Source organism: Pipistrellus hanaki, assembly GCF_964339955.1.
Source record: "Pipistrellus hanaki genome assembly, chromosome: 1".
Taxonomy (NCBI): Eukaryota; Metazoa; Chordata; class Mammalia; order Chiroptera; family Vespertilionidae; genus Pipistrellus; species Pipistrellus hanaki.
The window spans coordinates 151,749,797-151,766,292 of record NC_140503.1 but is presented as its reverse complement, the minus strand read 5'-3'; the positions used below and the strand labels follow the sequence as shown (position 1 = coordinate 151,766,292).

General features: G+C 37.4%; 1 protein-coding gene across 2 annotated transcripts in view; it reads right to left on the bottom strand.

The window, feature by feature from the left end:
- The window catches only part of UNC5C (unc-5 netrin receptor C), a 363,690-nt gene that overhangs the window by 106,354 nt on the left and 240,840 nt on the right, over positions 1-16,496 (bottom strand). For both annotated transcript variants that reach the window (XM_084897119.1, XM_084897120.1), the window contains exon 4: positions 1,506-1,609. In XM_084897119.1, the coding sequence (XP_084753245.1) occupies positions 1,506-1,609 (104 nt within the window). The remainder of the gene's footprint in view (positions 1-1,505; positions 1,610-16,496) is intronic.

Sequence of the window (16,496 nt, the reverse complement as noted above, 5' to 3'; positions counted from 1 at the left end):
AGCAGCTATAACTATGCAAAATCTCTGATAAGATGCTAGAAAATGCCACGGAATGCCAGTGACAAGGCAAAAATAGCTCTCTTGTTTCAAAGTAAAAAAGGAAATTTTTATTAAGAGTGTCACTTTCTGTCTTTTCATTGACACATGAAGATATGAATGATTGTGACAGAAAAATTGAGTCATTTTGTAAAGGCACTGCCTAAATTTCTAACTAATTCATTATTATTAAATAGTGAAGAGCAATCAGATGTCTAAATTTGTTGCCCATGGGACCAGTTAACTGAGCTGGCCCCCACCTTTGCTTGAACCTTCAGAAAAGTAAAATAAAATAAAATGGAAACCTAATAGTAAGTACACTGTTAGCTATTAAATAGTTTTTGGATAAGTTGCAAGTCAAAGAAGTAGTATTCTGCAACTTCTTCGACAGGATTCATTCAGGGCTTATTTTTACAAAATATCAGCTGACCCATATTTAGGTCCAAATTGCAACAATTTCAGAAATGCCTCTTTACGTATATGCAATAACAAGTAAAAATCCCAAAGGACTCAAGGTAATTTGGAGGCTAACAAGATCCACCAAACAATTGACAGTTATGTCATTTGTCAAATTAAAGTTTTTCTGGGCTTCTAGGATACTGGGTTGGCGAGGGTAATAGTGTCTTCAGGCGTATTAGGATGTTTCCCAGTAATCATAAAAGGGTGATCTTTTCAGTTTGTTAAAATTATTTGTTAACAAACAGAAGACATGGTGTTAGATGATTTTCCTCAGTAGTATGCTCTAGGATGATGGGAGGATCTCAGGAAGAGTATGGTGCTCTCTGGCAGGCCTGTCCCTCCCTAGTCAGGCATTTTCAAGAACACTGGATTGAATGGTGCTAATGAAAAGTCATGATACAAATCTGCTTTATAATACTGCCTTAGCAATCTATAGGCATTGTTTTAGCAAAAACAGAAAATGAACATGAAGATTTTGATGGAAAGCTTATAGGTTGAAATTAATTGACACTTGTCATTCTTCAAGCATGTTTTTATTCCTGGTGTATGAATACGGCTCTTAGGTATATGTTCATGATTAGATCATGGAATAGGAAATACATATGTGGAGTGCACAGGCTCACTGACACACAAACATATACACATATACACACATATGTTTTGCATATTTATCAAGAATAGTACTAAAATTGATGGTACATTTTTAAGATACAGCATTTCTCTCTATGATAAGCTCCAGATAAAATATAGCAGGATTTCTGAGTTCTTGAAAGAGAATAACAAAAATCAAACCACGCTGACTGGCTTTGTCCAGTGGGGCATTCTAATTGACTCCCAAGTCATTAATCAGTTCCCAATCAATCTATTTTGCCAGCAGCAGGCAGTTAGGACTCCATTACCAACCATTCATCATTCCATACCCTAATTCACTGCGCCATTAGCCACAGATTAGGCCTCTGTTAGAATAACTCAGTGCCAGTTGCTAAATGCAAAGAATTTTTGTTACTCACCTCTGCTACTGGGATCCCTTCAGGTGGTCGACACTGGAGCAAAACTTCCTGTTCCAAGGATACTTCCTTCCCCAGGGGCTCCTGCTCAAATGTCTTGCGTAGATCTGGAAAGCAGAGGCAATGAAATACATGACAAAACTAATCTGCATGCATCCATCTATAGGAAGTGCAATAAACTTTTTCCATTTTTTTAATTTCATGTGCCTTTAAAAAAAAAAAAAAAAAAAACACCACATGTTAATACTGTACTGCCACCTGGGTGACTATATTCTGTGTGATGGAAATTATGAAACTCAAAGGTTATTCCAACTTTAATATTCACTGGAATGCTTTGAAGATCATATTAACAATTAGTGATATTCTTTCCTTGCATTTCGTTATGATGATGATGATCAAATTTTTAATCAAAAGAACCCCCATTGTCATGATTTTTATACATACAAAGTTTTTATGTACATAAATATTTTCCTCTCTCTTCACAATGAATAATATTAGAGTTGTAATAACTCTGATATATTTTGCTCAAGAGCTCAAAAGCACGTTTAAAATCAGAATGCTGGAATCCTAAAATCATGATTATAACCTCTTGAGGTAGCTCAAACATGAGGCAGGGGAAAGAATAACTGTTCGAATGGGTCTGGCATCTCTCACTGTAGAATAATGTGGCCATTCTTCAATTAGAAAATTAAATAGTCTTTTCTATCCAAATATACCAAGTACCTAGTTATGTACTTATATAGTTGTAGTTGCCATAGCAATATGGAGACTTTTAAAAATTGTTATAGATGGACACAAAAATATTAGAAGTTAGCTCATCATTTTAAATACCAATGTTAAAAAAAATTAAATGATTCAGCCAGAGCTTTGAAGCAGCACACCAGAAATTTTTATTTCATACTTGTATAATTCAGCTTCTTTCAATAAAAAGTTATTGAAATTTTATCCTCTTCATGTTAATAAAAATTAATGTATCTATCCTTTTAACTCATATCCCTGATAAAAACTTAAGAACCTAAAAGCACCATTTCAGCCTGTTGAATAGTAAGTAAACCCCCAAAGATCTAGAAGTATATACTCCTGTCTTTCACAGAGCTATCAGAAAGCACCACCTGGAAAATGCACTTAGAAAAAAAAATCTATTGTTATATACTTGTCATTTTGTTGAATTTCTTGGCAAAAGAAAACCTTCAAGAGCTTAGGGATTGTGAGAAAATTATGAATGTGTGTGGGTTTGAGGTAAGACAAGAGACTTTCCAAATAGTGACAGAATTTCTGTCAGAAAGACTCTTCTCATTGGATTATCAAAAAAAAATGAGTATGTTGTACAAGTGAGCATTGAAAATCCACAGTTATTAAAATGGAAAGTTATCTAAATCGTGTCCTTAATTTACACATAAGGAACATGTTTAGCAACTTACTCAAAGCCTCACAGCAAAACAATGGTGCTGCATTAGAACGTGGTGACCCCTGATTTGATACTTATTTTACCATTCCCATCCCTTTAACATCTCTTTTGATTATGCCGTGTCTTTCCAACAGAAACATTAAAAATACCCCTAATCTTTCTCTTCTGATATTGTAGCTTCTCTGTTTCAATCTGCATTAAGTTAACAATTTTGGTAAAATACTAACTACTAATAAAAGTAAGAACAGTAATGACTACATTTTATGGAATAAAAGGTTCCTGACAGAATATATCTACTTTTTGAGATATAATCCTGAACACATCCATCTAATGTGGGGTAGAGTGAAGACATAATGACTGGAGTTAGTTCTTAAATAATATTTTGACTTCCTTCTGGTAAAATTTGCTAGCATATCACAAAATGAAGGCTTAGAATGAGAAAAAGTGAGGCACATATGTATCTAAATAGTCAAAACAAATGCCTTTAATATTTGTTAATTATCTACTTAAGGTAAACACTCTACTAGGTGCTTAGGATGAAGATGTGAAAGATACAGAATCAAGACAAGAAAGGTAAACTGAGATCTATTTACGAAAAGCCTTTCTGCCATGAGAAGGAATATCAAACCCTAAAAGGTTTCTAAGCAAAGGTAGGAGATCAGATGTCATATTGCCCTCAGTGTGACAGATGGGTTGAGACAGAAAGTAATTTGGGAACCATCTGAGTAGACCACAAGGGATGATCAGGCCATCTCATAGTGGAAAGGAAGAGGAGAAAGCAAATTCTAGAAACAAAGAGATCACATATTCGAAAGAAGACCTAGGTGTTTGAAAAGTGCCAGGAGGCAAATATAATACTATATTTTTAGCTATTGCAATTGTTAAGTTGGTGAAGGGAGCGGTTATAGGGTTAATTTTTGGACTGACCTGCTGGCAAAGTTGCAAACAAGTCCCAGTTTGGAGGGCACAGCCCGCTAAGCACCATTAAGCTTAATCTCATGACTGCTCCCTAGATCCTTCCTGGGTAGCTAATGGGCTGTGGGAGGTGCAACAAGTGCTGCCAAAACAAGTGAAACTTATAAGAGCATTGTAACTTACCTTGTTTACCTCTGACTATAAAACAAACCATTTGCTTGCAGTCTGGATCTGTTCTGTGGCCTCAGCCAGGCATAGAAGATCCACCTAGACCCAACTTATTCTCTTTGTCAGTCTTTTCTTCATCATTGACTGTCCCTCCCTCAGGCTCACCGAACCCTTGGCTGTGCTTGCGCGGCACAAGTTGGTACCATTATTAAATACTACTAATGAATTGAGCAGTAAAGAGAGGGAAAGAGCAAATTAATTCTGTTCCATATTCAGTTTTGTGTGTCTGTGGGATATGCAAATAGAAAATTCCAGTACATCCAGGTCACAATTTCTCAGCCTCAGCACTGTTTATGTTTGGCACTGGGTAATTCTCTGTGCATAGTACTTAGCAGCATCCCTAGAATCCATCCATTAGAAGCCAGTAACACCTCTCCCAGCCATGACAAAATAAATTGCTCCAGATAATGCTATGTCTTCCGAGAGGAAAAAAAATGCACCCGATTTGATTATCACTGGATCTAGAACTTGGAATAGAAATTGGGGTAGAAGATTTGTGCTTTGTTATTTAGAAGATAGCTAAAGTACTGGAAACAGATGACATCACAGGGGAAAGACTGAAGCATAAAAACAACAACAAAATAGAGGACACCAGCATTCAAGAGCTGCCAGTAAACCTGACATGGTGCGAACCAGGAAGCAGGTGAAAGAAGTAAAGACAAGGGTCAGAGGAATCAAGAGAAAAATAAAGTTTTAAGAAGATGGGAAGGCCAACAGGGCAAATATAGCAAAGAATCAAAGGGAAGAAGTCTTTGGTTTGGGAAAATTAGGAGAATCCGGAATAGACTAAGCTGTGTTGAGGGGTGGACAGGAACTGGGAAAATGACCATTTTGAAAAATTTTGTTCTTTTGTAAAATTATATGGTGACAAAAGTCAGCAGCACCATTAATGGAGGATGGATTTGAATATTATTGTTATAATTTTTCTTAAAATATAGTGTAGTTTTTTGGCAAAGTTTTTACATTCTTGCCCTGTGAGGGCACATCTTAGGAGGATCCTTGCTTCTTAATTGAGAATACCAGTAATGACCATATGACAGAGGTATGTACTGTAAGAGACAGGTCTAACTGAACTACTGAGGAATAGCATATAATTATTTTGTTTTAATGGTTTGGCTTCAAACTCACTATAAATATTATCTAATTTCTAAAATGATCTCACATGTAACCCTGCACAAAGCAATACTTCTTCCAGAAAAAAAAAACACCTTTTAATTCCTGTCATAAAACTTCCTTTCTAGCTTTCAGGTAGAATAATGAGCTTAGAAAATATTAAGCATGAAAAACGGACACTTGTCAACCTGGCATTAGATGTAAAACAGAATGGTTCAGAATAATGTGGGCATTCCTGTCAGGAAAAAAAAGATGGATTTCAGCCCCTTATAATTCTAAATTTGTGCTTTCTTTCCATTAGTTCTTGGGCTGCTACCAAAATAAGTATAAAGTTCTTTCACTATAACCTAGATAACTTTTGCAAAGTCAACTTGTCTACCTCTGATTTGGTCATTAATTCCACCAATTAAAAGGAAAACCAGCTTTGACATAGTCATGCAATCACAGAGCTGTTTACTTAGGAACATGAATATTGGCTTACTAAATCCATAAAGAGATATCCAATTAGCAGGTATAGAATTAGGCCTGAAGTGATAAGGATTTCTATTTTTCATTTACACAGTAATCAAAGAAAGTGTCCAATAGTAATAACAGAAAAAATTATTTTTAGAACCCAAATACATGTGTGGGTGCAAACAATGTCTCATTTTCTATTAGAGAATTCTGATGCATTCAATGATTTTTTTGCACAATAATAACACTGCAGTTACAAATTATTTATGATGTGGAATACCTTAATTCATGGCATTCTCCAATATGAACTCCGTTCATGGACAATGTGGTAAATAGAAAGGGAGATTTACCAGGAGTTTAAAGACTTTGTGGTCTTCACCTTCCTCATTTGTAAAATGAAAGGGAATGACTGGATACTTTTGCAGGTCTCCTTTGTCATAAGAGCCTTATGACTGACTAGACTAATATTTTAAATGTATATTTTAGGGGGGAAAGCTTATCCTTTGTTAAGTAAAATAATTCTTGTCTATATCTTTGAGGAAATATATCAGTGTCCAATAGTAATAATAGAATAAATTATTTAAAAATATTTTTATTGGGTTTTAGAGTGAGAGGAAGGAGGGGGAGATAAAAAGAGAAACATCTTTGTGAGAGTGGAACATCAATCAGCTGCCTCTTGCACGCCCCCTAGTAGGGATTGAGCCCATAATGTAGCATGTGCCCTGGCCACGAATGGAACAGGCAAACTTTTTGTTGTGTGGGACGATGCCCAACTAACTGAGCCACAAAGTCCGGGGCAAGAAATTATTTTGATGCATCTTTGAAGAGAACAGCTGATCATTTTCCTTTCAGGACAATTTTCATGGAATTTTTGGACACTTGGATAGACAGGTATGGGTTAGAATGTGACAGTGGGGAAAAGGTGGGTTTCAGAAGATTCAGTGTTACAAAAATCAGAAAGTTCTTCAGACAAATTCAAGGAAGAATCACAAAAGCAGATGAATCCTATATAATAAAGATGTAATATGCAAATGGTCATTACTTGACCAGGTAACAACAGGATCATGGATCAGCAGGAGGGTGGGGCAGCGAGCTATGAGGGGGATTGGGGGAAGAAGAAGCAGCTACTGGAGGGCAGCAGTGAGCTACTGGGGAGCTACTGGTGCACACACAGATTTATGCACAGGGCTACTAGTATTAAAGGTTGGATGATTATTAATGCATTTGGGATTACTTTGAGAAAACTAAATTTTTGTCTCCATGGAGAGGTGGGAAGAGAAATGCCTACTCAAAACTGCATGCAAGAAAGCCACCATGTCAATGTGAATATTTATGAAATGGGCAGAAAATCGCATCCCCGTACCGAACCGACATTCCTCAGGCTACTTTGCCTGACAACATGTTAAAGGGTGAGTGTGACCTACACTAGGAAAGTCGAGGGTAGACAGGCCACAGCTAGAGCATAACAGGTCTTACTACCATCCAAGCTCCCCTGAGCCTTGCTGAGTTTGGAAGGAAACTAGAGAAAAAATATCAGCAAAAAAGTCTTCCTATGGTGCCACAGGCAGGCTGCTGATACTATTGTCTTTAAAGTAGATAATAAACGTGTTCTTACTCCAAGTTTTAAAACATGATTTACATTTGTTAAAAATTTACATTCGCTATTCCATCAGCAATGCTACTTCATTATGCTTGACTATTTATTAGAATGAAATATTTTTTAAAAGACAAAATCTTGGTGATATGACAGACTAATACTATATACTATGAACACAAGAATTCTCTGATGGGAATATTTCAATAGATATTTTTAGTGGAAATTAAATCTTAAATTCCACATAATAAGATAAATAAAATATTATATTACTAATGTTGGTTGGTTTTTGTTTTTAAATCTCAGAGGGTTAGGTGAATATTAATAGCTAGTGAATCTGAAAATATTTTGGAAGAATATAAAGGACAAAAAGCATGTAATAAATAACTACAAGTATTTCTATTTTTATTACTCAGAGAGTCCTGGCATGAAAGATAATAAATAATATGAGTAAATTTTCAGAATGCCATTTTCTTACATAATTTGGCCATGTAATCCATAAACCATAGCATGTTATATTCTTTACTATTCTTTTAAAAAAATATATATTTTATTGATTTTTCACAGAGAGGAAAAGAGAGGGATAGAGAGTAAGAAACATTGATGAGAGAGAAACATCGATCAGCTGCCTCTTGTACACCCCCTACTGGGGATGTGCCCACAACCAAGGTACATGCTCTTGACCGGAATCGAACCCGGGACCTTTCAGTCCGCAAGCTGACGCTCTATCCACTGAGCCAAATCAGTTTCGGCTATTCTTTACTATTCTTATGGAATTTAGGATTTATTGCTGTGTTTTCCAAATGTAAGTCATGACTCTTTAGAGGGTTGTTTATCAATTTAGTGTATTAAAAACCAGCATTAAAATATGAAATTGAATAAATAGAAGATGTCACCAAGGCTGGTTCGGCTCAGTGAATAGAGTGTCGGTCTGCGGACTGAAAGGTCCCAGGTTAGATTCCGGTCAAGGACATGTACATTGGTTGCGGGCATATCCCTGGTGGGAGGTGTGCAGGAGGCAGCTGGACGATGTTTCTCTCTCATCGATTTTTCTGGCTCTCTATCCCTCTCCCTTCCTCTCTGTAAAAAAATCAATAAAATATGTTTAAAAAAAGAAGATGTCAAGGTATATAATATGAATATATATATATATATATATATATATATATATTAACAAACTAAACACACATGTGCACACACACAGAGATCTGTGTATATTTGTACATGTGAAGAGATGGGTATTATTTAGTAGATCATGATATAAACATTTTTTTTTTATTGCAGATCACTGTTTAAATGATCTGAAAACAACTGGGAAGCAAAATAACATTGTGGTGGAGAGCAGGACTCAGGTCCTAACTCTACCACTTAGTGAGGTGTGTGACCTTGAGAACATTGCTTAACTTCTTACCTTAGTTTATTCCACTGAAAAATGTCTCTGATACTAGGGACTATCATCCTATATAATCCTACATACCGTATTTTCCAGCATATAAGACGACTTTTGAAACGAAAAAAAAGTCAACCGAAAATCGGGGGTCGTCTTATACGCCGAGTATATCCAGAAAAACGTCTCAATATGCCGCTAAACGAATTTTCCAACTCGATTCTGAAAATTGTCTGGATATGCCGCTAAACGAATTTTCCAACTCGATCCCGCACCAATCACTGCAAGGCTGCTCGAACCGCCTCTCTAACTCAGCCAATACAAGCAGGCTTTTTTGCATGCAAATTATACATGTTCTGTACCCGAAGCTACACCGTGTTTCTAGTAAAAAGCCTGCTCAGATTGGACAGAGTCAGAGAGGCGTCTATTATAACCTTTGAACCTTTGCTTGTTGTGATTGGCTCACCGTGGTACATACAGTTGCAGCACAGAATGTTCTGTGTAGCCAAAGCTGCTGTATCAGGACACATACAGTGAGTTAAAAGGTACTGTAATAGAACATTCTGTGTGTAGCTGAAGCTACAGTACTATCAATATATAACCCCGGCCTAAAAGATTAGTGGGTGTACAACAAATGGCTGGTAGAAAAGAACCCATCATGGCTCCACAAGAAGAAGGAAATTTGAAGCCAGTTTCAAACTGAAAGTTGTAAACTTTGCCAAGGAACACAATAACTGTGCTGCGGCAAGACAATATGCTATAACAGAAAAGATGGTCTGAGACTGGAAAGCAAATGAAGATGCATTAAAGAGTATGCCAAGGAGTAAGTGTGCATTAAAAAGAGGCACTCCTTATTGCCAGAACTCGAAAAGCATGTAGCAGACATGGTTCTTGAGCATCGTCAAAATGGTTATGTAGTGACATGAAACAAAATACGTATGTTTGCCAAATCTAACCCAGATAACAGCAAAGGATTTAAGGCCACTGTATCCTGGAGTACTAGGTTCTTGGAAAGGCACAATCTGGTACTGAGGCAAAAGACCAAAATTGCACAAAAATTACCTGCAGATCTTGACGGCAAAGTAAGTCTTTTCCATCAATATGTAATACAACAGCACAAGAAACATGGCTATGCATTAAGTCAGATCGGAAATATGGATGAAACTCCTATGAATTTCGATATGGTTGGAAATAAAACTGTTAATCCAAAAGGTGCAAAAACAGTGTTAATTAAAACAACAGGACATGGGAAGTCCAATTTTACAGTGGTACTAGCATGTACAGCTGATGGTGCCAAACTAAGACCAATGATTATTTTTTTTAAAAAAAAAACACAATGCTGAAAATCAAGTTCCCTGTTGGAATTTTTGTACATGTGAATGAAAAAGGATGGATGGATGAAGAAGGGGTAAAGCTATGGCTTGATAATGTATGGAGTAGGCGACCAGGTGGACTTTGTCAAGAACGTAGTCTACTGGTGTGGGATATGTTCAGGGCTCATTTAACTACCAGCACAAAGAACAGGCTGGCAATAATAAACACAGATGCGGCAGTTATTCCTGGAGGATTGACATCATTGGTACAGCCACTGGATGTGTGCCTAAACAAGCCATTTAAAGATCGCATTAGAGAACAATGGAATGAGTGGATGGTTAGCGGTGAAAAGTTATTCACATAAGGAGGAAACATGCGTGTGCCACAATTGGATGTTTTGTGTAACTTTGTCATAAAAGCCTGGAATGATATTACTGAAGACAGTAATCAGGTCTTTCAAGAAATGTGGCATATCAAATTCTTTGGACGGTATGGAGGATGACTTCTTGTGGCAAGATGAAGGGGAAGCCAAAGTTGAAGCCACACCATCTGATTCGGAATTTGATCCATATGATGACTGTCTTACAAATGTACCACAAGAGGTCATTGAAGAACTTATGATGTCAGAAGAAGAACATGATAAGGATTTTGAAGGACTTTAAGCTCACAATGCTCCTTTGCCTAGAAAAACCTCTTATCATCCCAGTCACAAACAAGCGTTTTCCGCAAGTTCTTCATGTAATTTTCTTTCCAGATGATGCCATCATTGTTAATGTTCTCTTTTGGATTTCTTGTTTCTAGGTCAAGTTCATGGCATTGCCATTTGTGAAGAGACCTTCCATTTATCATATCAATGTACAGTATATTACGGTATGTTCGAAAAATGTCATTCATTAAAAATTTAATTAAAAAAAGAACTGGTGTTGCCTCAGAAGTAGGGGGTAGCCTTATACAGCGAATATAGGCCTAAACCTATGTTTTAACTAAAATTATGGGGTCGTCTTATATGCCGGAAAATATGGTAATAAAAACCTAATATGCTAAGTGTCCAGTCATCTGGCTATCCATTCAACCAATCAAAGTGTAATATGCTAATGATATGCTAAGGCCACTCAACCACTATCAATGACGTGCACTGACCACCAGGGGGCACACACTCTGACCTGTAGGTTAGCTTGCTGTTGGGGTCTAGTTGATTGGGACTGAGTGATACAGGCTGGAAACGCGCTAGAGCCCTCCCATGTCCCTCCCCAGCCCTGATCATGCACTGGTAGGGCCCCTCAGCCTGGCCTGCATCCTCTTGCATTCTAGGCTGAGAGACCTCTTCCCCTGAGTGCACAAATTTCATGCACTGGGCCTCTAGTATATAATAAGGTGATATAGGAAGAAGCATCTACAAAATTCTATCATCATGACTTGAATATAATCTGTGTTCAAAAGAGAGTAATTCCCTCATCTCATCTTTTCCCATAGTATTAGTAAATGTTATTATGCTACACAAACATTAGGCATTATCATGCTAGGCAAAGAGTGAAAGAAAACAATTAGGAATGTGGGAAGACTAATGATTGAAGGTGATATAGCACAAAGAGAAACCCAGGGATTATCAGGTTGTGCTCTTGAAAAAAACAAACAAACAAACAAAAAAACAAACTGATTTCATGCTTAGGTTGGGCCCTGAGAATCTATAATTTTAAACATGTTTTTATTGATTTAAGAGAGAGAGAAAAGGAGCGGGAGAGAGAAAGAGAAATATCAATGTGAGAGAGAAACATTGATTGGCTGATCAGCTGCCTTCCCCAACCAGGTGTCAAGGCCAAAACCTGGCCAAGTGGAGTTTAACTGGGGACCTTTCAGTGCACAGGCAACACCCATCCAACCAAGCCACATTGGCCAAGGCAGAATCTGCAATTTTAACTGGTCCTTCAGATGTGTTTTATGCACAGCTCTGATATCTGAGAACCACAGATTGACTGACTGCTTATTTATGGAACACCCACAACATGGACGGCACTGTGCTAGAGCCTGCAGGCTGGGAGGGAGAGCTTGGGAGCCTGTGGAAGCCAAGCCGACCTGCTTCTGCACTGTGGCTCTTGCCATCTGCTTTCCAGTGAGTCCCTACTGTTGTTTCCACAGTGTCAGTAGGACTTCATTTTGCACAAGCTGATGGCTTATATTGTCTAGCAGAAAACTTGAAATTTTATTTGTATCTAGCGGCCATAACTAAGAGAATGTTAGGAACAATCTTCCACCCCCCGACCCCCACCCGGAAACATGGCACTTACATGGTCTGTCTATTATTTTCTAAATTTTAATAGAGTCATGGGCATAAAACTAACCCCCTTAACTTTTTCCTCTTGTTTCTCAGCTCTAGCTGTATGTTGCCATACCAGAATGTAGGCTTAGTGGATCACAAGCAGTAAATATGATTGCTAACAAAAATTAGTAATGTATCTTATTATGTAAAATTTTAAAATTGTTGTCAACTGCTTAAATATTTATAAAAATACCTGTATTAGTAAACATTTTAAGGGGGAACATGTTAGTGGGTTATACTGGAAATGTGGACTGCCATGTTGAGGTATTGGTCTAGCAAGTTCAGTGCTGAGAGTGTCACAGTTATAATAATAGCTTTTGTGGCCTTTCTCCCACTTCAGAGATAATCATCTGGACTTGTCCCCACAGCTCCTCCCCCTTCTGACTTTCAGACAATTAAGAAAGCTGACCAAGAGATCTCAATGGCAAAGCTGTTTCTGTTAGTAGGATGGCAAGGTAACATATCCTGAATTAGTATTTTATAATTGTTAGTTAATTTTCCTTTACCTACTTTCAGAAAGAATGGAAGGCAATAATAAATGTCAGGACTTCAGTAGATTAGGCAATATTTCCTTAAAAAATGCAAACTGTTAGCACCTCCATCAGGAGAACCAAAAGTTTCTTAATGGCTGAAAAGGCACTTTGTTATTATTCTTGTAATTCCTGATGACTATCTATGTATTTAAAAGCCTAAGCAATTGCTCAACTGGTACTATGATGCACACTGACCATCAGGGGGTTGATGTTGAACACATAGGCATGAAAACATGGAACAGACTGATGAATCTCAGAGGGAAGGGGAGGGGAGGAAGGGCAGGAAGAGATTAACCAAAGATCTTATAATATGCATATCAGAGGCCTGGGTCTCTCAGCCTGGTCTGCAAGGACCGGGCCGAAACTGGCAGTCCTACGTCCTCTGAGGGGTCCCAGATTGAAGAGTTGTACATCCTGAATAAATGCCAAATTCAATTCAATTTTCAAAATAATCTTCCATTCCCTTTACTGAAGGTCTGATGAAAACAATTTCTCTTATGGTGTGATACAACAATGACCCTAAGAAGCTAACTCACTTGTTACAGATCCCAAGCTTTTTGGAAGCGGGCGACCCCATGATATGGGTCTGCTGAAGGAAGAGTGTTGCTTAGTGGCATTATTTCTTGTAGAAATGACCACTTTTGTGCTTTAAATCAACTAATATTTATTTTCTCACAGTTTGGAGACCAGCGATCTGAAGTTAGTTTCACTTCAATGGGTCAGCAAACCTATGCTCACTCCAGATTCTCAGAGAGAATCCATTGCCTTTTCCAGATGCTGGAGGCTGCCAGCCTTCCTTGGATTATGGCTGCATCCCTCCAGTCTCTGCCTCTGTGGTCACATGGCCTCCTTTTCTGTCTGTGTCAAGGCACCCTATGCCTTTCTCTTAAAAGACCACTTGTAATGGCACTTATGGCCCACCTGGATAATCCATGATAATCTCCCCATCTCTAGATCATTAATTTAAGCACATCTGCAAAGGCACCTTTTCCATGGGAAGTGATACTTACAAGATCCAGGGTTGAGGACCATTCTCCAGCCCACCACAGGGGTTAAGAGTGTGGAGCCTGGGTCCACGTGCCTGGTTTAATCCTGGTTCTGTACTTAATAAGGTTCATGTGCTTTAGTTTTCTTTTTTCTTTTCTTTTTTTTTTAATATTATTGTTGATTTTTTTACAGAGAGGAAGGGAGAGGGATAGAGAGCTAGAAACATTGATGAGAGAGAAAAATCAATCAGCTGCCTTCTGCACACTCCCTACTGGAGTTGTGTCCTCAACCAAGACACATGCCCTTGACCGAAATCGAACCTGGGACCCTTCAGTCCCCAGGCCAATGGTCTATCCAGTGAATCAAACCAGCTAGGAAATGCTTTGGTTTTCTTATGCTAAAATGAAGGCAATTCCAGTACGGATAGGGTTATTGCGGAGGTTAAATAAGGTGATACAGTAAACACACTTAAGTCAGCGCTGTTACATAGAAAACCTCTATAAATGTCTTCATTTAGTTAACCACTCCCTTCAGTCCCCATCGGCATAGCTGTAAAACTTTCAGAGTTCATGGTTGTACTGATACTTAAATAAATTATTTACTTATTTATTTCTACCAAGAGGCCACATTCCATGTATCAGAATTAAGCCTCTTGCCTCCCAAATTGAGCTGGTCTTGACAAAATGACTCTAGATTTCGGGAAATTCTGTACTTAGAGGAGATTCATGTGGAATTATCTTCTTCTGGCCATCTATACTCTGTGACTCAGGCCTGACCTTGCATTAAGCAGTACAGCTGCTTTACAATGATTCACATTTTTGCACTTTCAAATTATTTTTCAATTAATTCTTCTTCATGCTTAATGAACAGAGGTGTTAAATACGTTTTTAACTTTTTAAAAAATTGCTTTAATGTGCTTTCAAAGTACTCCTCTAGTGAATAAAATAATTCTATGGTCACATATAGCAATAATACTTGTGTCATTAAAGGGGGAAATGTGCCTTTCTTTTAATAATGGTAAAAGAGGCTAATTATATTGTCATAGTAGAGTACAACGTATGCTTAAATCACCAGATATGGCTGCTAACAGGAAACCACTGCTGTGAACAGACCAGTACAGCACATTTTGTGAGAACTAGATTAGTCTTCTGCACGTTATACGCTTATTAAAAGTGAAAAATGCCTGAGTTTAGGCTATAGAACCTTAAAAAGTTTATCATAGTCTCATTTTTCAGGAATTGAGTATCTTACCTTTGCTGGATTTTTAAAAAATCATGAATTTTTTTTCATTTATTTTTAAAAAATATTTTTATTGATTTCAGAGAGGAAGAGAGAGGGAGAGAGATAGGAACATCAATGATGAGACGGAATAATTTATCAGCTGCCTCCTGCATGCCTGACATTGGGGATCGAGCTCCAAACCCAAGGATGTACCCCTCATTGGGAATTGAACCGTAACTCCTGGGTTATAGGTCTACACCCAACCACTGAGCTGGGTAAATCATGAAAATGTTTATAATCAGAAAGTCTGTAATGTTTAAATGTAAGGAATACAGTATGTAAAAAAACAGATAGAATCCCCCCCCCCCCCCCCCACACACACACTTGTTTTTTCTTCTAGAATATTGGAAACTATAAAACAAAGAAGACAAAAGTCAAGCAATCAACCAATAAAAACAAAATACATGAAGTTTCCTCTATGGTTAGATAAAAAAGTCAATAATTGTCACATTTCTGAAAATCTGCACAATGAACTGGACTGCAAAGGGAAGAGTTTGCTTAACACTCAGACTTATCATTTCCTAAACAAATGACTCAGGCAAGTTACCTGCTTCCATGCCTCTGTTTTGTTATTTGCAGAATAGGGATCATACCAGGATCTCTCTCAGGATTGTTAACAGGCACAAGAGGCTTTACAACATAATTGGGCACACAGTAAGGACACCATAAATGTTGGCTACTAGGACAGAGAATTTTTAAAAGTTTAATGAAGATGAAACACTGATTGGTTTCTGTCATTTTGTAACCTCATCTTACAATTGAAAAAGCTGTTTTTCATGACTCTTAAGAATTTATCACCAAACCTTTTATTATACCATAATCCATACCTAGGGACAGAGGTTAGAATGATCTTTAAGCAAATAAGCTAAAGATTATTGCGGTGAAGGGTTAAATTGTGCTGAGGTATGGCTACTTCCTTACTGCACTGAGATCATTTCAACAGAGAAATCTTTCATGATCATAGTCCCTGAAGAAGGAAGGACCATTTCAGCCTTTCTTCTTTATTTCTTGGATTTGGGGCATTTATAGGACATATTTGTACTCACAGAGTTCTGCTAAAGTTTTTTTTTCTAATAAGTATTTTAGAGCTAGAACTCCAAATGACATCCATTACAGAGAAGAGTAAGAGAAAAAACACATACGAGCCATTCTTTTATAATTCACACTGCATCTTTCATTTCAGAAAAAAATGATTATATGTCATCACAACATTTTTTAAGGCATGTCTTAAGGATAAATAATAAGAAACATGCCAACTTTATGGATGAGTACCTGACATATCAAAAAGTTAAGACGCTTTTTCTCTGAATACAAAAAAAAAATGCAATGATTGCAGACAAGCTTTTTTGCAAATAAGCCTTTTAGCCATAAACTTCCCTTTTTCACAGAGCATAAAAGATTACTTTAATGCCACATTTTAGTCTGGTGGGTTACTAGCTCTTTCTATAGCAAATAAATAAATGA